Raw genomic sequence first — 25021 nt, forward strand, 5'->3', positions numbered from 1 at the left:
GAAGTTAAAAAGGAAATTAGAGGGGCAAAGGAAGAGTATGAGAATAGACTGGCAGCTAACATAAAAGTGAATCCAAAAGTCTTCTATAGGCATATAAAAAGTAAACAGGTAGCAAGAGGAGGGGTGGGGCTGATTAGGCACCAAAAAGGAGATCTGCACATGGAGGCAGAGGGCTTGGCTGAGGTAATAAATGATTACTTTGCATCCATCTTTACCAAGGAAGAAGATGCTGCCAAAGTCACAGTAAAAGAGGAGGTAGTTGAGATACTGGATGGGCTAAAAACTTAATAATAAGTACTAGAAAGGCTGACTGTATTTAAAGTAGATAAGTCACCCCGTCTGGATGGGATGAATCCTAGGTTGCTGAGGTAAGTAAGGGTGGAAATTGCAGAGGCGCTGGCCATAATCTTCCGATCCTCCTTAGATATGGGGGTTGTGCCAAAAGCCTGGAGCATTACAAATGTTGCACCCTTGTTCACAAAAAGGGTGTAATGATAAACCCGGCAACAACAGGCCAGTCAGTTTAACCTCGGTGGTGGGGAGGCTTTTAGAAACGATAAACTGGGACAAAATTAAGTCACTTGGACGAGTGCGGATTAATAAAGGAAAGCCAGCATGGATTTGTTAAAAGCAAATCGTGTTTAACTAACTTGATTGAGTTTTTTGATGAGGTAACAGAGAGGATTGATGAGGGCAATGTGGTTGATGTTGTGTATGTGGACTTTCAAAAGGCGTTTGATAAAGTGGCACATAATAGGCTTGTCTGCAAAATTGAAGCCCATGGAATAAAAGGGACAGTGACAGCATGGAGACGAAATTGACGAAGTGACAGGAAACAGACAGTAGTGGTGAACGGTTGTTTTTCAGACTGGAGGAAGGTATACAGTGGTGTTCCTCAAGGGTTGGTACTAGGACCACTGCATTTTTTGATATATATTAATGACTTGGACTTGGGTGTACAGGGCACAATTTCAAAATTTGCAGATGACACAAAATTTGGAAGTGTAGTAAACAGTGAGGAGGATAGTGATAGACTTCAAGAGGATATAGACAGGCTGGTGGAATGGACGGACACACGGCAGATGAAATTTAATGCAGGGAAGTGTGAAGTGACCCATTTTGGCAGGAAGAACGAGGAGAGGCAAAATAAACTAAATGGTACAATTCTAAAGGGGGTGCAGGAACAGAGACACCTTGGGGTATATGTGCACAAATCTTTGAAGATGGCAGGACAGGTTGAGAAAGCGGTTAAAAAAGCATACGGGATCCTGGGCGTTATAAATAGAGGCACAGTGTACAAAAGCAAGGAAGTAATCTTGAACCTTTATAAAACACTGGTTTGGCCACAGCTGGAGCATTGTGTCCAATTCTGGGCTCCGCCCTTTAGAAAGGATGTGAAGGCCTTAGAGAGGGTGCAGAAAAGATTTACTAGAATGGTTTCGGGGATGAGGGACTTCAATTACGTGGATAGACTGGAGAAGCTGGGGTTGTTCTCCTTAGAGCAGAGAAGGTTGAGAGGAGATTTGGTAGAGGTGTTCAAAATGATGACTGGTTTAGATAAAGTAAATAAAGAGAAACTGTTCCCATTGGTGGAAGTGTCGAGGACCAAAGGCCACAGATTTAAGTTGATTGGCAAGAGAACTGAAGGCGATTCGAGGAAAAAATTTTTCACGCAGCGAGTAGTTATGATCTGGAATGCGCTGCCTGAAAGGATGTTGGATGCAGATTGAATTGTGGCTTTCAAAAAGGAATCGGATAAATATTTGAAGGGAAAAAATTTGCAGAGCTACGGGGAAAGAGTGGGGGAATGGGATTAACTGGATTGCTCTTACAAAGAGCTGGCACAGGTTCAATGGGCCAAATAGCCTCCTTCTGTCCTGTAACCATTCTATGATTCTATTAAATGGCCTCCTTCTGTGCTATAATTTAATGGATTGTACAAGGTGAATACTTGGGTTCTAGTGATCGTTATTAGTTAGAGGCTAGGCCAGAAATGACCACACAGGGGTGCATGGCCCAAGGATTATAAACTTCAGACCTTGAAGAAGATCTCTAGGGAGAAATAAGCTGGAGGCAGAGCTAGGAATATGAAAAAGTGTACTTGAGAAATATAACTCGATCTAGATCACAATGGCTAAATAAGGAGGTCAAAACTACCCTAAAGATCAAACAAATGTTAAGATTAGTTTTGGAACAAGAAAGTGAGGACTAGGAGTTACACAATAGTCAGCTAAGGATTATTAAAAGGATTATTCTGAGAACTTGTCCCTTGGCCATTTGGCCCATTGAGCCTGTGCCAGCTCTTTGTAAGAGCAATCCAGTTAGTCCCATTCCCCCACTCTTTCCCTATAGCTCTGCAATTTTTTTCCCTTCAAATATTTATGCAATTCCTTTTTGAAAGCCACAATTCAATCTGCACAAGGTCACTTGTCGATAGCAACAAAATGGATCCAAATTTTTTCAAGTGGTTATTAGCAGACAGGGGGAACGATTTCTTTGGTTAGAAAATTGTAATTCCATTTATGAAAAACATGTTTAAGATTTTGTTACACGATGCACACGGGAAATGATCTTCCCAGATCAGGACTTTAAGGGACATAAAAGATTATTAAGAAGTAGTGGATTAATTGAATTGATTCTTCTCATCAGTCTCCACAAATAAAGTCTGTGGTCCAATTTCATTTTTAAAATTTAGTATGGTCCCCATTACAAGATGTTGTTTTACCTGCTGACAGGTGGCAGTAAAATGTTTATGAGTTTAATAAAAATTAAGCAAGGCCAGCAAATTTCAAAGGACATGTACAGCTTTAATAATCATTATACGCATTCATGTTTTAAACACAAGTTTAGCAACTCAGTGTACAGCATGTGAGCTGAGCAAACATTTAAACTGTTGAGCAATTAATAAAAAAATATATACAATACAAATAAATTATGTCAAAGTCTAAAGAACACACCTCGGAACTGACCCATTTCAACACAAACTTATTCCATCATTGTAACAAGATGGCTTCCTTGGCTAATCTGGTTGTCTCAAAGTTCAATAACATTCCAGGACAGCTAAATTTAAACCGTTATAACATTGAGGATCATTATTATTACTTAAACAATGTATTTACAATACAATACAATACAGAAGTAGTAGCAAAACAGGCCAAGATGCAATGGTGTTGGAAATCATCAAGAGCGTAATAAGCCCTCTCTATAAGCTTGAGCTTCAAGCATGGACAGCATCATGTCCTCGGAGAATGGGGCCATTTCACCTTGGTCCAATTTATCACTTTTAAAATCAATATCCATTTTATTATTACAAGACATTTTGAATTACACTTCTTAGTTACAAAAGTAGAGCCAACTTGACAGCATAGCCATACAGATTGTTGTAATCTGTATGGGAGTGCAGGGTGACAATTCCATATTTTGAAACAAAATAAGGCAAACACAGTTGTTGATTAATATAGGATTCACAATTTAACAGAAGGAGAGAGGGGGAAGAAAAAGATAGTGGACTACACAGTTCACTAAATAAGCAAGGAAGACCTCACAACTCTGAAAGCCACAACAACAGGCAAACAGGGCCTTTAGTCAATGAGGAAGTGGGTCTCCTACTGATAACAGCTGCTGGGTTTCTGTCATTCTTCAGAAGATACACAAAACTTTCATTCCAAAAGAACAAAACAAATGAAGAACTGTTTTATATTTTATGCAGCTACAACTTCAAACTGCAAGGTTTGTGAAACCTTGTTGTTAACAACTACCTGTTTGATGTTTCATTGACATGGATGCAGAGTTTGAATGCTTGAATTGGTGAGAAGATTTAGCAAGAGACATAAAAGGAATACGTGATGGGGTTTGGTGGTTGTGTGGAAATTAGACCAGAGCTTTCCCCCTGGGTAAACGCATCACCCGATGTGCTACTGAGCCATAATGACCAGGAAGGTCCCAAGTTCATCGCTAGTTTGTCCTGTTATCAAGGGAAGAGGAGAGTAGAAGTGGCGAGGCTTCAATTGGTTTCAGTGGCCCTGGACTAGGAAGGAGAAAAAAAAAAGAAACCGAGTAGCTTTCCTTCTTCATATAACAAGCCTGGGACGCCCATCGTAAATTTTGCGTGCGTGGATGTGAGGAGAAGCTAGGGTTGAAGCTTTTTGCCAAGTCCAAAGCCCAAATGGCATTAGTTCAGATATTTGTCTTGCTGCTGATGAAAGCTCGTTAAAACTTTATTAATTACACATTATATGAGAGAAAAGTGAAACAATTTAACTTCTGCTTTTCTTTAAAACAAAATCAGATTTTTGGCATCCATTTTATATTTTAATATTTTCTGGACACCGAGTGAAAATCAGACTAGTTGGTCGGAAAGCAGATTGGTGGCAACCCCTGGCTGTAAAAAGGATTGGGCTCAATTGTGTTTCCCCCCGCACCCCTCCAACTATTAACTTTCAATGTAAATTGTCTGGGCCCACACAGGAAAAATGGCTACTTGGGGCAAGATATTGGAAGCCTTCCAGTATCTTTGGAACTTTACCCAGCATGAATCATCACCTTGAGAAGAGGAGGGGAGAAAATAAGAAAAACAAGGCTATCAGTGAGTCAGACCAAGAAAACTCACAAAGCTCTTTGGGCTCAGCAGCTGTGCATCTGCTGCCTTATTTTGCATGACAACGCTATGTTTCACTGTGGACCTTGTTTACAACGCACATTTTTGTCCTCACCTGATATCCACACACATGGACCTTCAGCAGAAGTTAGTGGGTTACGATGAGAAGTGAAATTCAAGGTTGGGTCTTCATTTTCCCTCCCCAATCCAGGGTACATAAGTAAATTGTTGTGCTCGTACTATTAAACCAGTAATTAGGTCAGCACAGGTTTCAACCTGCAACCCAGTTGGCCAATATGACAAGTTCCATAGTGGACAATGCACTTACCAATGGAGCCATCAGGAAACAAGTGGAGTTTTCAAAGAAATGCCATCTTTACAATGATTGAAAACCAATTTTCCTACAGAGGAACGGACAAAAACTTAACAGACTGCGACTACGAGATTAGAAACTGAGCAGCTTAGTCCATCGCCATGTCCATCTGTGCAGGTTTACTACTATTGGTATCTTTAATAGCTGAAAAGGTTTCTCTCTTTTTTTTCCCTAAAGTTTTGTTTCTTTTCAAATAAAATTGGGAATTCAAGATCTTCCTGTTGACACCAGACAGTGTAGCATTGAACCACCCAATGCCACAGCAGCTCCAGCATGCTAACGCTTTAGATCTTTATTATATATCATTTTCATTCACTTCATCATCTGATACAATGCAGATTTAATATGGGGTTATCCCACTGGCTTTGTGCAGTCGTTCAGTTCAATGCAAGCTGCAACATCTCAAACTGTCACAAGATGGCAGATATGAGATATTTTTCCATTTATTTTATAAACATGTCTCATCAGCTCAGAAGTACAAAAGTTTCCAGTGTGGTGCATTCAAAGTGCACCACACTGGAAAATTCCAGTGGTCCTGGACTGTGAAGGGATCTATAATCTAGGTTCTCTGAATCTAGAAGACCACAAACCCAACAATGTGACGCTATAAAAGTTTTTTTTTTATTATTCGTTCACGGGATGTGGGCGTCGCTGGCAAGGCCGGCATTTATTGCCCATCCCTAATTGCCCTCGAGAAGGTGGTGGTGAGCCGCCTTCTTGAACCGCTGCAGTCCGTGTGGTGACGGTTCTCCCACAGTGCTGTTAGGAAGGGAGTTCCAGGATTTTGACCCAGCGACAATGAAGGAACGGCGATATATTTCCAAGTCGGGATGGTGTGTGACTTGGAGGGGAACGTGCAGGTGGTGTTGTTCCCATGCGCCTGCTGCCCTTGTCCTTCTAGGTGGTAGAGGTCGCGGGTTTGGGAGGTGCTGTCGAAGAAGCCTTGGCGAGTTGCTGCAGTGCATCCTGTGGATGGTGCACACTGCAGCCACAGTGCGCCGGTGGTGAAGGGAGTGAATGTTTAGGGTGGTGGATGGGGTGCCAATCAAGCGGGCTGCTTTATCTTGGATGGTGTCGAGCTTCTTGAGTGTTGTTGGAGCTGCACTCATCCAGGCAAGTGGAGAGTATTCCATCACACTCCTGACTTGTGCCTTGTGGATGGTGGAAAGGCTTTGGGGAGTCAGGAGGTGAGTCACTCGCCGCAGAATACCCAGCCTCTGACCTGCTCTCGTAGCCACAGTATTTATATGGCTGGTCCAGTTAAGTTTCTGGTCAATGGTGACCCCCAGGATGTTGATGGTGGGGGATTCGGCGATGGTAATGCCGTTGAATGTCAAGGGGAGGTGGTTAGACTCTCTCTTGTTGGAGATGGTCATTGCCTGGCACTTATCTGGCGCGAATGTTACTTGCCACTTATCAGCCCAAGCCTGGATGTTGTCCAGGTCTTGCTGCATGCAGGCTCGGACTGCTTCATTATCTGAGGGGTTGCGAATGGAACTGAACACTGTGCAGTCATCAGCGAACATCCCCATTTCTGACCTTATGATGGAGGGAAGGTCATTGATGAAGCAGCTGAAGATGGTTGGGCCTAGGACACTGCCCTGAGGAACTCCTGCAGCAATGCCCTGGGGCTGAGATGATTGGCCTCCAACAACCACTACCATCTTCCTTTGTGCTAAGTATGACTCCAGCCACTGGAGAGTTTTCCCCCTGATTCCCATTGACTTCAATTTTACTAGGGCTCCTTGGTGCCACACTCGGTCAAATGCTGCCTTGATGTCAAGGGCAGTCACTCTCACCTCACCTCTGGAATTCAGCTCTTTTGTCCATGTTTGGACCAAGGCTGTAATGAGGTCTGGAGCCGAGTGGTCCTGGCGGAACCCAAACTGAGCATCGTGAGCAGGTTATTGGTGAGTAAGTGCCGCTTGATAGCACTGTCGACTTGCAAGTTTTAAGCAGGGGCATGAATGTTTAAGTGACAGAAAATGTTCTATAATTTTCCCACCACATGTTTGTTAACAGTACATGTTGTAGAACAGTGGTCAATTACACAGCACCTTACTCACTGGCACCATTTTATGAAAAGTCTGATTTTCAAAATGGCAGATAAGAATAAAACCTTTTCTCAACTGAGCGCATAGTTATGATGGTTCCTTAATATGCAAGTTGGTTTACAGCCAACAATTTAAAAGATCCAAAACTGCAGTTGTAAATAATGCCAATGCTTTCCATTTAAATGTTCATTAGCGCAAGTCAAAGATTATTTTGTAGTTACTTGTACACATCTTTACAGCCCTAGTTGAAGGAAGACTCCAGGCTCACAAGCTATTTAAAAGGAAACACAATTTAGAGAAAGAAAAAGATCTTTTCTGGTACTTTGACTTGAAAAATGTTCACATGCCTATATACTTTTAAATCATCTACACCAAAAGTGAGAGATATTTTTCCATGGGAATGTAACACTTCTCCAATTTGGGCAACATTGAGCACACCCAGGTCACGAATTGCATGAGATGGAGCTTTATAGTCTGCTCCAACAATGTACATAACTGCAGCCTCAGAGAAGCACAACATTCTGCCAGTGTTACATTTTTCCACACTAGCCATCTTCACAGCTTGCCTCTGAAAGAGATGGTCAATATAGCCCCAAATTGTAATTAGTTTTGTTGTGTCCACTAGGAACTTGGGTAAATACTAGTCCAAACGAGTTAACGGCACAAATAACTACATATGGGTATGATCTTGTGGCCATTACAGAAACATGGCTGCAGGGTGACAATGACTGGGAATTAAATATGCCAGGGTATTTAACAATCAGGAAGGACAGGCAGGAAGGAAGGGGAGGTGGGGTGGCTATGTTAATAAAGGAAGGAATCACTGTAATACAGAGAAATGATATTGGGACAAAAGATCAGGACAATGAAACAGTTTGGGTAGAGATAAGGAATAATAAGGGGAAAAAAACACTAGTGGGCGTAGTATATAGGCCTCCTAATAGTTGCAACTCTGCTGGAAGAAGTATTAATCAGGAAATAGTTGGGGCATGTAATAAGGGAACAGCTATAATTATGGGGGATTAACTGGACAAATCAAATTGGGCAGGGCAGCCTTGAAGAAGAGTTTATTGAGTGTATTAGGGATGGATTTCTTGAGCAGTATGTAACTGATCCTACAAGGGGGCAGGCAACCTTGGACCGGGTCCTGTGTAATGAGCCAGGATTAATTAATAATGTCCTAGTTAAGGATCCCCTTGGAATGAGTGACCATAACATGGTTACATTCCATATCCAATTAGAGGGTGAGAAAGTTGGTTCTCAAACAAGTGTACTGAGCTTGAATAAAGGAGACTATGATGGTATGAGAGCAGAATTGATTAAAGTGGACTGGGAAAATAGATTAAAGGGTAAGATGGTACATGAGCAGTGGTGTTCATTTAAGGAGTTATTTTACAACTTTCAAAAAATATATATTCCACTGAGGAAAAAAGGGTGTAAAAGAAATGACAGCCATCCGTGACTAAGTAAAGAAATTAAGGATAGTATCCGACTAAAAACAAGGACATATAAGGTAGCCAAACTTAGTGGGAGGACAGAAGATTGGGAAGTCTTCAAAAGACAGCAAAAAGTAACTAAAGGATTGATTAAGAAAGGGAAGATAGATTATGAAAATAAATTAGCAAAAAATATAAAAACAGATAGCAAGAGTTTCTACAGTTATATAAAAAGAAAAAGGGTGGCTAACGCAAACGTAGGTCCCTTAGAGGATGAGACCGGGAAATTAATGGTGGGAAACATGGAGATGGCAAAAATGCTGAACAAATATTTTGTTTCAGTCTTTACGGTAGAGGACACTAAGAATATCCCAACACTGGACAAACAGGGGGCTCTAGGGGGGGAGGAGCTTAATACGATTAAAATCACTAAGGAATTGGTACTCAGTAAATTAATGGGACTCAAGGCGGATAAATCCCCTGGACCTGATGGCTTACATCCGAGGGTCTTGAGGGAAGTGGCAGCAGGGATTGTGGATGCTTTGGTAATAATTTTCCAAAATTCTCTGGACTCGGCAAAGGTCCCGGCAGATTGAAAACTGCTAATGTAACACCCTTATTTAAAAAGGGTAGTAGGCAGAAGGCTGGAAATTATAGACCAGTTAGCCTAACATCTGTGGTGGGTAAAATTTTGGAGTCTATTATTAAGGAGACAGTAGCGGAACATTTGGATAAACATAATTTAATAGGATAAAGTCAGCATGGCTTTATGAAGGGGAAGTCATGTCTGACAAATTTGCTTGAGTTCTTTGAGGACATAACGTACAGGGTGGATAAAGGGGAACCAGTGGACGTAGTGTATTTAGACTTCCAGAAGGCATTCGACAAGGTGCCACATAAAAGATTATTGCTCAAGATAATGAATCACTGGATTGGGGGTAATATTCTGGCATGGGTGGAGGATTGGTTATCTAACAGGAAGCAGAGAGTTGGGATAAATGGTTCATTCTCGGACTGGCAACCAGTAACCAGTGGTGTTCCACAGGGGTCGGTGCTGGGTCCCCAATCTATATTAACGATTTGGAGGAGGGGACCGAGTGTAACATATCAAAGTTTGCAGATGATACAAAGATGGGAGGGAAAGTAGAGAGTGAGGAGGACATAAAAAACCTACAAGGGGATATAGACAGGCTGGGTAAGTGGGCGGAGATTTGGCAGATGCAATACAATATTGGAAAATGTGAGGTTATGCACTTTGGCAGGAAAAATCAGAGAGCAAGTTATTGTCTTAATGGCGAGAAACTGGAAAGTACTGCAGTACAAAGGGATCTGGGGGTTCTAGTGCAAGAAAATCAAAAAGTTAGTATGCAGGTGCAGCAGGTGATCAGGAAGGCCAACGGAATGTTGGCTTTTATTGCTAGGGCGATAGAATATAAAAACAGGGAGGTATTGCTGCAGTTATATAAGGTATTGGTGAGACCGCACCTGGAATACTGCATATAGTTTTGGTGTCTATACTTAAGAAAAGACATACATGCTCTCGAGGCAGTACAAAGAAGGTTCACTCGGCTAATCCCGGGGATGAGGGGGTGGACATATGAGGAGAGGTTGAGTAGATTGGGACTCTACTCATTGGAGTTCAGAAGAATGAGAGGCGATCTTATTGAAACATATAAGATTGTGAAGGGGCTTGATCGGGTGGATGCGGTAAGGATGTTCCCAAGGATCGGTGAAACTAGAACTAGGGGGCATAATCTTAGAATAAGGGGCTGCTCTTTCAAAACTGAGATGAGGAGAAACTTCTTCACTCAGAGGGTAGTAGGTCTGTGGAATTTGCTGCCCCAGGAAGCTGTGGAAGCTACATCATTAAATAAATTTAAAACAGAAATAGACAGTTTCCTAGAAGTAAAGGGAATTAGGGGTTACGGGGAGTGGGCAGGAAATTGGGCATGAATTTAGATTTGAGGTTAGGATCAGATCAGCCATGATCTTATTGAGTGGCGGAGCAGGCTCGAAGGGCCGATTGGCCTACTCCTGCTCCTATTTCTTATGTTCTCATGTTCTTATGTAAATCTTTTTAACTTAGAATCCACATAGTCTCATTAGTCCAGACTGAAGTCAAATCCAGGTCTCGGTTGAAAGGATGGCCTGCTGATCTATTACAGCGTATGGATTCTGTGATAGTTTATTTTTGATTGTTGAAATTATTATAAAAAATGTTAGAACAAAAAAAATAGAAAGAATGTAATGATGTTGACTCACTATTTAAAACCAGCTGCACGACAGAGATCACACTAGCCATTTTGTGCCTTGACAGATGCAAACCAAACTTAACACACTGTTTCCAGGAAAGAAGCACCTTTCAGAAGAACAAGGACTCTGGCATTTCCCTCCCCCCCATCCCCCAAATGAAAAAAAGTTATTTGGTAAATAATTACTTTTGTTTTTCTTTGGAGATAAGAGAAAAGCAATGTATTATTTTCATCATGACAACCTCTCATGCAATTCTAGGGAGCCCAAATGTCCACTGCCTATGGAGACCCCCTCTGTCTCGCAGCTGCAAAGAAAGTCATGTTTAGCATAGTTATAATGGCACCTTAGTATATAAAAGGGTGTAAGGATAAACCCAGCAACTATAGGCCAGTCAGTTTAACCTCAGGGGTGGGGAAACTTTTAGAAACGATAATCTGGGACAGAAATAAGTCACTTGGATGAGTGTGGATTGATTAGGGAAAGCCAGTATGGATTTGTTAAAGGCAAATCGTGTTTAACTAACTTGATAGAGTTTTTTCGATGAGGTAACAGAGAAGGTAGATGAGGGCAATGCACTTGATGTGCTGTACATGGAATTTCAAAAGGTGTTTGATGAAGTGCCGTATGGTCGGCTTATCATCAAGATTGCGGCCCATGGAATAAAAGGGGCAGTAGCAACATGGATACAGAATTGGCTGAGGGATAGGAAACAGAGAGTAGTGGTGAACGGTTGTTTTTCGGACTGGCGGGAGGTGTACAGTGGTTGGGGTTGGGACCACTGCTTTTCTTGATATATATTAAAGACTTGGACTTGGGTCTACAGGGCACAATTCCAAAATTTGCAGATGACACAAAACTTGGAAGGGCAGTAAACAGTGAGGAGGATAGTGATAGACTTCAAGAGGATATAGACAGGCTGGTGGCATGGGCGGACATGTGGCAGATGAAATTTAATGCAGAAAAATGCGAAGTGATACATTTCAGTAGGAAGAACGAGGACAGGCAATATAAACTAGAGGACACAACTCTAAAAGGGGTACAGGAATAGTGAGATCTGGGGGTATATGTGCACAAATCATTGAAGCTGGCAGGGCAGGTTGAGAAAGCACTTAAAAAAGCATACGGGGTCCTGGGCTTTATAAATATAGGCATAGAGTACAAAAGTATGGAAGTCATGATGAACCTTTATAAAACACTGGTTTGGCCACAACTGGAGTATTGTGTCCAGTTCTGGGTACCGCACTTTAGGAAAGATGTGAAGGCCTTAGAGAAGGTGCAGAAGAGATTTATTAGAATGGTTCCAGGGATGAGGGACTTTAGTTACGTGGATAGACTGAAGAAGCTGGGGTTGTTCTCCTTGAAACAGAGACGGTTGTGAGGAGATTTGATAGAGGTATTCAAAATCATGAAGGGTTCAGACAGAGTAGGTAGAGAGAAATTATTCCCATTGGCGTAAGGGTCAAGAACCAAAGGTGACATGAGGAAGAACCTTTTTACACAGCGAGTGGTTAGGATCTGGAATGTACTGCCCGAGGGGGTGGTGGCCTTCAAAAGGGAACTGGATAAATACTTGAAAGGAAAACATTTGCAGGGCTACGGGAATAGGGCGGGGGAGTGGGTCTAGCTGGATTGCTCTTGCATAGAGCCGGCGTGGACTCGATGGGCTGAATGGCCTCCTTCTGTGCAGTAACGTTTCTATGATTCTATGAGTGAGATCACAATGGGGTAGCGACTCAGCTTGCCAGCCAAGCCTCAAAACTAGCATTGCGGCTCGGCTGCTCATTATAGACACTGCCTTCATTATAGACACTGCCTGAATTTCATTTCCAATCAGCAAGCTGAAAATCTCCCCCAATGTATTTTGACACTATTTACATGTTTGTAAAGAAAGCTTTGCTGAACATTTTTTCACAAAGATAGTGCCCCCTTTGAAGATACATATCATCGGGGTCTAACCTTTCCTTCGAAGTTAAATCCCTTGTTCTTAAGTATTGCTATATAAAACCACTTTGGTGCAAAAATTGCAAGCAATGGGTCATTCCACTATACAGGACTTGTCGCCAAATTTTAACTGCACTCCAATAAACAGTTCTCATCTTCATTCATGCAGCTTTTTGATGGGTTTCGTCTATGTGTAAGTGAAACTTATTCAACTGATTCTCCCTTATTTCTGGTCACGTAACAGAGGTTGGTCCAAGGACTGGGCATTATTGCTTTTCTCCATTCATCCACATGAAGGACTTATCACTTCCCTCCCTCAATGCTTGCATGTCTTTGGTCCATTGTGCTTGTAAAAAAAAAACAGCAACAGATGCCATCACTGCCAGTCGAATGTCCAACATTAAATCAAAATAGGCACTGCACAATGAGCAGAATTAATTGAATGATTCCAGTCCACTGGGGGAAGGAGGGACGGGGGAAATTAACTCATTAGTAACCCAGTGGAGCTGTTAAACACATCCAGAAAAACAAATAACTGGGAGTGCGTTACAAGGCTCTGACAGACTTGTGCAAGTTCCAGTGATTTCCAGAGCAACTCAGCGCAAGTCATGTTCATTCACACAAGAACATGTCAGGAAGACGGGATTCTACTCGATTTGGGTAAATAAAAGAAATTTCACTCTGAAATCCCTCGTGTCTAACTCTTTACCCCTCCACTTACAGGCTGCACTTCAGTTTAATACTTGGACGACCTCCTTCAGGAAACCTTCTTGTCATTTTTTTTTCTGTACTGTGTTGTCCCGTAGAGCTAATTCTATGGAGACTCGCCTAGTCTCACTGCTCCAAAGAAAGTTGTGTGTTTGCTCATATTTACGACTGTATCTTCGTACGTCATCTTGACTGCGATCTTCTGCTTCGCCTTGAGTAGGCAGACTCCTGCCGTGTAGCAGGTGTTGAACTTTGACTTGCGGTTCTCAATGCTACGTGTGCACTGCAAGAACGGCTTATTGTCCACGAGCACCTCGTGACTTGCGAAGTCGGTAAAGTTAATGTAGTAAACCTGAGAAGAGGAAAGTAAAAAGCGTAAAAATTGTGGGTTTTTAAAAATTCAGTTAATATTTATGGCTCTTTTACTAGTTGCATTTTTTGTCCCAAATTTTGAAGAAATTTTTTTTTACGCGGAGAGTTGTTATGATCTGGAATGCACTGTCGGAAAGGGTGGTGGAAGCAGATTCAATAATAACTTTCAAAATGGAATTGATAAATAGTTGAAAGGGAAAATTTTGCAGGGCTATGGGGAAAGGGACAAATTGGATAGGTCTTTCAAAGAGCCAGCACAGGCACGATGGGCTGACTGGCCTCCCTCCGTGCTGTATCATTCTACGATTCTATGAAAAAGCTTTTCTAGCCCACTAGAAATATCGTTATATTTTTGCGGGTGCATTGGAGAAGAGAGAAAATTATCTCCATGTGTAGCTGAAGGAGCTACATCTGTTGAACCACAAAAGACACAAATGTGATTTCAGGAAATGGCCAGGTTGGTGAGTATCAATTTTGTGGTGAAATGAAGTCAGTCCTGCTAAAGGGATTATTGTTAAATTTGATTCTGTACTAAGATAACTGATCTCAGCTAGGATGGTGGTTGGGATGCGATAATTGGCCTCAGTGCCCCTGATGGGGAGGGGAAAAACAAACAACCACCACCGAGGTATTAATTATAATTGAAAACAATTAACTTATTTACCCTTAAAGGGACATTCCGATTTCTGCTTCATTCAATAAAGGGCCACACTGTTTTCTACCAACTATACCTATCCTTGAGAGAGATGATAATCTTTCAGAAACAGTACTTTGTGGTTGGTTGCTAGACTGTCACTTGCATGAGAATTAGCCTTCACTAAATGGAAAGTGCTTAAACATCATTTACAAGTAAAAACATCCCTTATCACTATTGTGGAGCTCCCTCTATAGCTTTGTGAGTATTAAAAGATATGACGGTAGATAAGCAAATAAAAGAGGTGGCTGCAGAGATAGTGGATGCATTGGATGTGATCTTCCAAAATTCCCTAGAACGGTCCCAGTGGATTGGAAGGTAGCAAATGCAACCCCGCTATTCAAGAAAGGAGGGAGAGAGAAAACAGGGATCTACAGGCCAGTTAGCCTGACATCAGTTGTCGGGAAAATGCTGGAATCCATTATTAAGTACGTGGTAACAGGGCACTTAGAAAATCATAATATGATTAGGCAGAGTCAACATGGATTTTATGAAAGGGAAATGGTGTTTGACTAGAGTTTTTTGAGGATGTAACTAGCAGGGTAGATAAAGGGGAACCAGTGGATGTAGTATGTTTGGATTTTCAAAAGGCATTCGATAAGGTGTCACTCAAAAGGTTGCTATACAAGATAAGGGCTCATGGGGTTGGGGGTAATATATTAGCATGCATAGAGGGTTGGTTAACAGGCAGAAAACAAAGAGTAAGAATAAACGGGTCATTCTCAGGTTGGCAGGCTGTAACTAGTGGGGTGCCGCAAGGATCAATGCTTGGGCCTCAGCTATTTACAATCTTTATTAATGACTTAGATGAAGGGACTGAGTGTAATGTATCCAAGTTTGCTGATGATACAAAGCTAGGTGGGAAAGTAAGTTGTGAGGAGGACACAAAGAGTCTGCAAAGGGATATAGACTGTGAGTGTGCAAGAAAGTGGCAGATGGAGTATAATGTGGGGAAATGTGAGGTTATTCACTTTGGTAGGAAGAAAAACAAAACAGAATATTTTTTAAATGGTGAGAAACTATTAAATGTTGGTGTTCAGAGGGATTTGGGTGCCCTTGTACATGAATCACAGAAAGTTAACATGCAGGCACAGTAAGCAATTAGGAAGGCAAATGCTATGTTGGTCTTTATTGCAAGGGGCTTCGAGTACAAGAGTAAGGAAATCTTGCGGCAATTCTACAGGGCTTTGGTGAGAACGCACCTGGAGTATGGTGTACAGTTTTGTACACAGTACCTAAGGAAGGATATACTTACCTTAGAGGCGGTGCAATGAAAGTTCACTAGATTGATTTCTGGGGTGAGAGAGTTGTCCTATGAGGAGAGATTGAGTAGAATGGGCCTATACTCTCTGGAGTTTAGAAGAATGAGAGGTGATCTCATTGAAACGTAAGATTCTGAGAGGGCTTGACAGGTTAGATGCTGAGAGGCTGTTTCCCGTGGCTGCGGTCGGCCATTTAGGACCGAGATGAGGAGAAATTTCTTCATTCAGAGGGTTGTGAATCTTTGGAATTCTGTACCCCAGAGTGCTGTGGATGCTCAGTCGTTGAGTAAATTCAAGGATGAAATAGATAGATTTTTTGACTCCAAGGGAATCAAGGGATATGGGGATTGGGTGGGAAAGTGGAGTTGAGGTCGAAGATCAGCCACGATCTTATTGAATGGAGGAGCAGGTTTGAGAGGCCGTATGGCCTACTCCTGTTTCTATTTCTTATGTTCTTAAACCATCTCTAAATAATGTGGCACAGTTCCACTCAATGTTCAAATATATAATTTTGGCCATTAGGGAACACAGATGGCAATGGTTTTGTTTGATTGATATTCTGTAGGATTGTGTTAGTATAAATTTTGATCCCCCCCCCCTCCCCCTCCCTTAATTTTGTGTTTGTCAAGCTAAGGCATGACAGTCTGGTTTCTCCACTCAATTTTCCTGCTTCATAAAGTGGAGCATTGTTTCTCTATGGGAATGTCACACTTTCCACAATCTGGGAACACAGCATGAAGCACTCCCAGATCAGATATAGCATGGGCTAATTACAGATCAGAACTATCCCTTTACTCACTTTGAATGAAGCATTCAGGGTTAAAAGGACAATGACATCTCATAAAATGATTGGATAAGTGCAGAGACACAAGAGCTGTGTGCAGTCTGGAGATAGTGGTTGGAGATAGTGGAAATAGTGGTTGGTCACTTCAGTTATGAATGCTCAGTGCATACTACAGAATAGAAATATAGTATGGTTTTACCAGGATCAAATTTTAAAAAATAATTAGAACTCAAAACTATTCAACAATGCACAATATGCACACACAGGGGAAACGATCATCTTTACAGTTGCAGCACTTCCAATCTGTACCTCAACACAAAACAACCACATAATTGGAGTCAACTAATTTCACAAATCCTGTTTGTGTCCTTAAAACAATACCTTATTTTTCCACACTCAAATTCTGTAAGCAGTTCAAAGATCAACAACAGCTTGTTTTTATATAGTTGAAAAAAACAATTGTTCCAAGGCACTTTACGAATGGAAAATAGATGGGAAAATGGATGGCAAGCCATAGTGGGAGAGATCAGGAGTGGTAACCAAAAGCTTGGTTAAAAAGATGGGTTTTGAGAAGGTTTTTAAAGGGGTGGGTGGTGGGGGTAGAAGTGGATGCAGGAGAAGCGGGGGTTTAGGGAGAGAGCTCCAGAGAGTGAAGCCAAGACCATTGAAGGCTCTGCCATCAATGCTGTCCCGTGCCTTACTCTCTGGAGCTCTCTCCCTAAACCCCATGCACCATTGTATCTCTCTCCCTCTCCCTCAAAAACCTAATGAAATATTTGAAAATTACATGCTAAATATGGAAAACTACATGTTAACTTTATTTTACTGCAAGAACTCCATCAGTTTCTGCCACTATATTGCTTCCCATTGGCATACATCTGTCTCCCATTGAAATGCAGATAGGCAACATATTCCCAATTCAACGACCTGCAAGACCAAGCCACTAGGAAGCACTAAAGCATGTGGGCACATTTTTCCCTCTCCTTGCTAATCCTCTGCTCGCCTGGTAAATGGTTCCACATGCTCTCACACCTCCCAATAGTTAGTTATTGGAGATTATTGATAGATGTTTGGCAATATGGCACCTATCCATGCTTTCATTGGGGAAGCATCAAAAACTTGTGCGGAAAACTGCAAGTGTAAAGCCATGTCCTACCGCTGAGTGGCTTTAGTACCCCACCTGCCAACCCTCTTTTTGGCGGATCAGATTTTTTGATCTCCAAGCACTGTGCTCAAGTCTTGCCAGGTCAAATTCTTCTTATATTGGAGCTAAAACATTCTAAAATAAATAGTCAGCAATCCAACTATTTTACTGCAGATTCTTGAATCATAAATGCTAAAGAACACAAATATATTATGAAAAACAGATCGCAAAAACATCAAACAATGTATGCAGATCAGTTAGGCATATATTCGCTTTTTTTTAGTTCCAAGCTTAATCTTTGCAAGGTCTGCCAACATTCTCTGCTGTTGCTGTTTTCAATTTAAACAGTGTAGTTTGACACCATCTCAACCATTGCTGATCATAAATACTTGAGACGATTACAATAGAGAGCACTTTCTCTGCTCTTCTTTACAGGCTTTTTCTGCCGTGCTTATTATTTCTTGGCTCAAGAGAGCGTGTGTGCAGCCTTGCTACCACCCTCTTTTTAAAAAAGAAGAATGCATTACCTTCCTCCTCCCCCCCCCACCCCCGCCTTCTTTTTTGTATGTCGGTTTTATGGTCTTCCCAGACAGATTATGCGCCTATTGTTAAAGGGCAAGCAGGCCACCTGCTCCCACTGTCCTTTTCCTTGTCAAAACTAGAGGTCATAAATATAAGATAGTCACTAATAGAGAAGTCGGGAGAAACTTCTTTACCCAGAGAGTGGTTAGAATGTGGAACACGCTACCACAAGGAGAAGTTGTGGCAAACAGCACAGATACATTTAAGGGGAAGCTAGATAAACACATGAGGGAGAAGGGGATAGAAGGATATGTTGATAGGGTTAGATGAAGAGGGGTGGGAGGAGGTTCGTGTGGAGCATAAACGCCAGCATAGGCCAGTTGGGCCAAATGGCCTATTTCTGTGCTGTAGGCTCTTTGTAACTCTATGCAATTCTATGTAACTTGCATTCATATAGCGTCTTTAACATAATAAAACGTCCCAAGGCACCTCACCTGAGCATTATCAAACAAAATTTGACACCAAGCCACATAAGGAGATATTAGGACAGGTGACTAAAAGCTTGGTCAAAGAGATAGGTTTTAAGGAGCGTCTTAAAGGAGGAGAGAGGGGTAGAGAGGTGGAGAGGTTTAGGGAGAGAATTCTAGACCTTAGAATCTAGGCAGCTGAAGAAACAGCAGCCAATGGTGGAGTGATGAAAATTGGGGATGCTCAAGAGGCCAGAATTGGACAAGTGTAGAGATCTCAGATGGTTAAAGGGCTGGAGGAGGTTAGAGAGATAGGGAGATCTCTTCTGACTTTTTCCTGAAGACATCAACTGCTTAGTTCTATGTGCCACAGTCTTTCTTCTGTACCTCACAAATGTGAATTCACAGTGGACATCACACTCAACCAGATCCTGACATCCATGCATGCGCATTTCCAGTAAAGATTACTGGATAACAATCAGGGATGGGATTCCTGGCCAATTTCTCTCCCCCCCCCCGCCATTCCCCAAATCCAAGGCACTGAGGCCAAGTGTAATGCCCCTACCACAACATTGACTGAGATCAGTTAACAATAGGAACCAAGGATTTCAAAATGGGACTTTCCTGGTATTTCAATGGCTCAGTGACACAATGGATAAACACACAGCAATGGCATTCTTAACCTAGGTACTAGGTAATACACGAGAGCAACTCAATTATAACTTCCCTGCCAATTTTACCTTCCTTGGCCCCTCACAGATGGGGTGGCATTTGTTCTCCAGTTGGCACCTTCCCATAGCATACCTTGAACTGGGAGCTCAACATAATGGGAGGGAAGAAGATGACAAAAAATTGTGTCCTGAACACTCTAGCACTAAGTTGAACTCCAATTTACCAACCCCTCCAGGTCTCTTCACTCGAGTTTAGAAGAATGAGAGGGGATCTTATTGAATCATATAAAATTCTGACAGGGCTAGACAGATTGGATGCAGGGAGGATGTTTCCCCTGGCTGGGGGGGGGTCCAGAACAAGGGGTCACAGTCTCAGGATACGGGGTTGGACATTTAGGACTGAGATGAGGAGAAATTTCTTCACTCAGAGGGTGGTGAACCTGTAGAATTCTCTACCACAGAAGGCTGTGGAGGCCAAGTCACTGAATATATTTAAGAAGGAGCTAGATAGATTTCAAAACACAAAAGGCATCAAGGGGTATGGGGAGAGAGCGGGAATATGGTATTGAGATAGAGGATCAACCATGATCATATTGAATGGCGGAGCAGGCTCAAAGGGCCGAATGGCCTACTCCTGCTCCTGTTTTCCATGTTGCTATGTTTCTTGGCAATTTCATTCTTGAGTCACCCAGGTGGTGTTTGAGAAAGGTCTGGGATCATATTGTCCAAAAAACTTTTACATTACAATCCTCCAGAAAGCTTCTAGCATCCAACATCGTGAAGAATCCTGACTCCATTCCACCTCACCAAGGCTTAGTCAAGAATGGGAATTTGAATGCTGGGAAGCATGGACTCAACCCTGTGCCCTATTGCTTTGTGGGATGGCTCCCAAGGAACTATCCCAGCATGAATCTGTAATTTCAGGGGAAAAGGGGAGAAAACTGGGGAAAGCACCGCTAATAAGTCAGTGGTCTTCCATGCTAAAATCGGCCAAGATATGAAAATTTACACTACAGTCCCGACCACTTAAAACATCCACGTTTAAAACAGGAACTCGCTTTTATCGAGCAAAAAGTGATAGCCATTAGCCATTTGTATTAATGTCAATTGCAAAGTTGCCAGTTGTAATGTCTAAGTGTTCCGTTTACCTCGGGCAGAAACAGCTATGCTGACTCACTATGAATATCCTGCATAGGAGGAATCCTTGATCACATAGACCAGGCTCATCAAGAAAAACATCGGTCTGGAAATTGCTCATAAAATAATGGTGATGCTCACAGCACTCACCGTCATTTCAGGGCAAATGGAAGAGCAACTTCCAGTGAGCGCATATGCGCAGTCAAACCCGGAAATCTGGAAATTGCTCTACCATTTGACCTGCTCGTTTGAAAGCTGCATGGGAAGGACAGCTCGCCGGCTGAATGAATGGACCAGAGTGAACTTGCTCTCCTGCCCAGCTGGAAATGAATTAATCCCTCCATGAAAAACACTTTTATTTTAGGTCTGAACTAACTTTTAACAGCATGGTAAGTCTTAATGCCTGCCGAACAACCTCAATGGCACTGAAAATTAACTTTTAAAAATGTGGAGTCTCATTACTTCTGATTTTAATTCTTATTGGACATTTATAAAAAAATTATTTCTTTTTACTTTTTCTGTCTTTTAATTCGCTATTTCTTATCCTATCTTTATTTCGCTTTCTCTAACTGATTTTACATTAAATTTACTGTTGTAGCCTTCACTTCCTGACTCTGAGACTACGCAACTTGTCAAGGATGCTTCAAGCTGATCGGCGAGAGATCCTTTCCCTGCTCTCACAGCTTACAGAAGTCCGGGAAAGACCACTACACTTTTTGCAGCTCATCACTGAAGCAAGTTACCGTCCAAAATAGTTTATGGGTGAGTTTATAACTAACGAGCGGTAGGCGACATTTATTCGCCATTCAGCACAAATTCTGGGCCATTTTCTCTTTGTCTAACTGTGAACATTTCCTAGACTTGGAGAAAAGTGTTTGGATTGTGAAACTTTCTCAATTGCTTCCTTTATGTGATTTGACTTCAAAAATTTCAGAAGGGAAATATCTTTTTTTTAGAAAGTGCAGGCAGTTTAAAAAATGATTCTGCACATGCTGAGATTATCATTTGCAAAGCAAGAAGGTTTAGCAATAGGAGCTGGCTGAGGGCTGAGTGACATTATCCAAACAAGTATTCGCTCCTGGGGTTACCCGATCTATTTTGCTTAACTGGCTGCATCTATAAGAATTATATCCACCCTGTCCAGACCAACATCAAGACCGGTGAACTGGAAAATGTTCTCCTTAATACATTGTAAAGATAAAGGTCTGGACATAAATTACCTAAAATTGTTATATTGAACTGTGCCCAACTGGAAATGATCTAGGTGCAGTAAATATTTTGTGTACTGACGCTCACCTGCCATAAAGTTTGTCAAACTTTATAGGACAATTGGCTGCTGCATTATTTAGGTACTAAAAACATCACAGTTTCAGGAAGATTTTATTGGAGCCGTTATACCGGCCATCGTGTATAGCGTGTAAATTGTGTTCGCACGAACGCGCCTGGTATAATGGGAGGGTGTCACGGCAGTGGAGGGGGGGGGGGGGTAGTCCGGGACAGGGGAGGTCGCGACTTTCATTGTGTGGCCCATTGGAACACTTCTGCTCCTCCTAGCCCCACAAAAGAAAGTTTTGCCACTTACCTCGGAGGGTCTCTTTGTTCTACGTGACAGCTGTCGACCTGCTTTAACCTGGTGGGAAAGCTGTGGTGGCTTCTCCACTCAGGCCTGGGTTAAAATGTAATTAGGGTCCTTTTGACATAATAGGACCCCGATTTGCATAAATGCATGAGGCCCCTGTCTGATTTAGGTGGGCGCTGCAGCCACCTGCAGGTTAAGATCGCAGGTGGTGGGAAAAGGGAGAGTTCCGAGCAGGTAACCAAGCTGCTCGATTTTAACTGCCCGCCCACTCCGTTTCCACCAGGCGGGTATGGTTAAGATCAACACTGTAGATTCTGGTAACAATTAGGCATTCTCATCAGTGCCATGGTTCTGTATGGCTTTGGACTGTATAGAAACAAAGAGATGGGTTTTCTCTGCAGTTTGTTAAACAGAGTTACAATAATCCATCACTGGGTGGATATAGGGTAAGTGGAAGCTACTGACCGTGACACGCAGGTGCAGAATACTGAATTGAGCTCAAGACATGTAATCTATTTCACTATGTCAAACCCAGAGCCTTTACTCCATTGCAACAGCTTAGCACCCTGATTAGACAGGATTCAACTCATTCCCTTGTGTCCATTTTTGTTAAGAACAAATCTATACAATTTTCACCCCATTTCTCTCCTTTTTTCCCTCAAGGCACTTAACCTTACTGGGATACAGTTTCATGGATGCTAGCAGTACTCACCCATGTGACCATTATTCATCTGTGAGTTTAGTCAGTCAATGAATGGCAATGACTGTGAAGGGCATCGCGGCTTAGCCCAATCCCATCTTCATTCAATGCCGGCACCCATGTACTTTCTAGCAGGAGTCACTGGGTTGGGATCCTCCACCCACTTTCCCCCAGCCCAGGAGTACTGAGATTAACTGTAGCATCCCCATAGCTGCCCTGTCTGAATTCGAGGGGTCCCTGCTCCCAGACCCTCCTGGAAATGTACCATCAATTTTTATGCTTTCAACATCTGTATTTCCCCCTTCATCTATTCAGGCTTTTTCTCCTCAAATACAATGAAGGAATGCCCAACCTATAGCTTAAGTTACAAAGTCCGTGTAGCTACTTGTTTTCATAGGTTTACATACAGGGCCTTTTGGTGACGGGGTCAGGAAGCCTTTTTTGAAGCTGATGGTCATGCCATGCTAAATTCCTAGGTTGGCATGTATAAAAATAGCTGGCATCGATTTTAAGAAAAGTAAATAAGTTCCTACTGTTCTTGTTAAAAAAAACAGGATTAGAAAGTAATTCCTGCTACTCCATCAGGCAATTTGGCACAGGATCCTGGAATTGCAAGTTTGTCAGTTTTTCCTGAGACACCCTTGCATTCATCATCAGCTGACCAAGGGGGACGTTGCCCTATTTCAAAAGTTGATTTAAACAACAAATACCTTCAGAGAACGTATGTTTTGAATTGTACCTAAAATGATCTACTGGGGGATTATTTTGACCCTCTTGAAGATATTAAACGTATTTCTGGACTTTGTCCAGCTTCTGATAGGGTCCGAGTTCAGTCGCATTCCCAGATGAGCCTGGTAATGAGTCAGAGATTGTTTCCTATTAGCTACATTTATTTCATCACCACTATCTCCTAATCAGGAGGCATCTGTTTTTCATTGATATAAGAAAAAAATATGAGCCTTTGTCTCTACATGTTGTCCCTACAAAACAAGTGTAGTTTGAGCATGTTGCTCAGTTCTGGCTATAAAAGGATTTTAGGAAGCCAGTTGGGAGATGATTGTATGATCCACTGTGGTTTTTCTGGACATATTTTAAAGATTTTCAGAAGGCTTTTGATAAGGTTCCACACAGGAGGTTGGTGAACAAAGTTAGAGCACATGGAATTGGGGGTAATATACTGGCATGGATTGAGAATTCGTCAACAGACAGAAAACAGAGGGTAGGAATAAACAAGTCTTTTTCAGGTTGGCAGACTGTGACTAGTGGGGTACCGCAGGGATTGGTGCTTGGGCCCCAGCTATTCAAAATCTACAGCAATGATTTGGATGAGGGGACCAAATGTAATATTTCCATGTTTGCTGATGACACAAAACTAGGTGGGATTGTGAGTTGTGAGGAGGATGCAAAGAGGCTTCAAGGGAATATAGACAGGCTAAGTGAATGGGCAAGAACATGGCAGTAGGATATAATGTGGAAAAATGTGAAGTTATCCACTTTGGTAGGAAAAACAGAAATGCAGAGTATTTTTTAAATGGTGAGAGATTGGGAAATGTTGATGTTCAAAGGGACCTGGGTGTCCTTGTACATGAGTCACTGAAAGCTAACATGAAGGTGCAGCAAGCAATTAGGAAGGCAAATGGTATGCTGGCCTTTATTACAAGAGGATTTGAGTACAGGAGTAAAGATGTCTCGCTGCAATTACATAGGGCCTTGGTGAGACCGCACCTGGAGTATTGTTTACAATTTTGGTCTCCTTATCTAAGGGAGGATATACTTGCTATAGAGGGAGTGCAACGAAGGTTCACCAGACTGATTCCTGGGATGGCGGGATTGACGTATGAGGAGAGATTGAGTGGACTAGGCCTGTATTCTCTAGAGTTTAGAAGAATGAGAGGTGATCTCATTGAAACATACAAAATTCTTACAGGGCTCGACAGGGTAGATGCAAGGAGGATATTTCCCCTGGCTGGGGAGTCTAGAACCACGGGCAGTCTCAGAATAAGGAGTCGGCCATTTAGGACCGAGGTGAGGAGAAATTTCTTCACTCAGAGGGTGGTGAATCTTTGGAATTCTCTACCCCAGAGGGCTGTGGAGGCTCAGTCATTGAGTACATTCAAAACAGAGATTGATAGATTTCTAGATATTAAAGGCATCAAGGGATATGGGCATGGTGCAGGAAAATGTCATTGAGGTAGAAGATCAGCCATGATCTTGTTGAATGGCAGAGCAGGCTCGAGGGGCTGGATGGCCTACTCCTGCTCCTATTTTTTATGTTCTTATTTTGCTGTCCTTCATAACAAGTGCCTGCATTCCAAAAAAAGTAATTC

At 42.2% G+C, this 25021-nt stretch overlaps 1 protein-coding gene across 1 annotated transcript in view; it reads right to left on the minus strand.

Annotated features, from left to right (window-relative positions):
- Positions 1-13107: 13107 nt before the first annotated feature.
- Positions 13108-25021, minus strand: part of eda (ectodysplasin A) — a 221837-nt gene continuing 209923 nt past the window's right edge. The window contains exon 8 of the mRNA XM_067997223.1: positions 13108-13714. Within this exon, the coding sequence (XP_067853324.1) occupies positions 13469-13714 (246 nt within the window). The 3' untranslated portion in view covers positions 13108-13468. The remainder of the gene's footprint in view (positions 13715-25021) is intronic.

This window comes from Heptranchias perlo, chromosome 15, assembly GCF_035084215.1.
Source record: "Heptranchias perlo isolate sHepPer1 chromosome 15, sHepPer1.hap1, whole genome shotgun sequence".
Lineage (NCBI taxonomy): Eukaryota > Metazoa > Chordata > Chondrichthyes > Hexanchiformes > Hexanchidae > Heptranchias > Heptranchias perlo.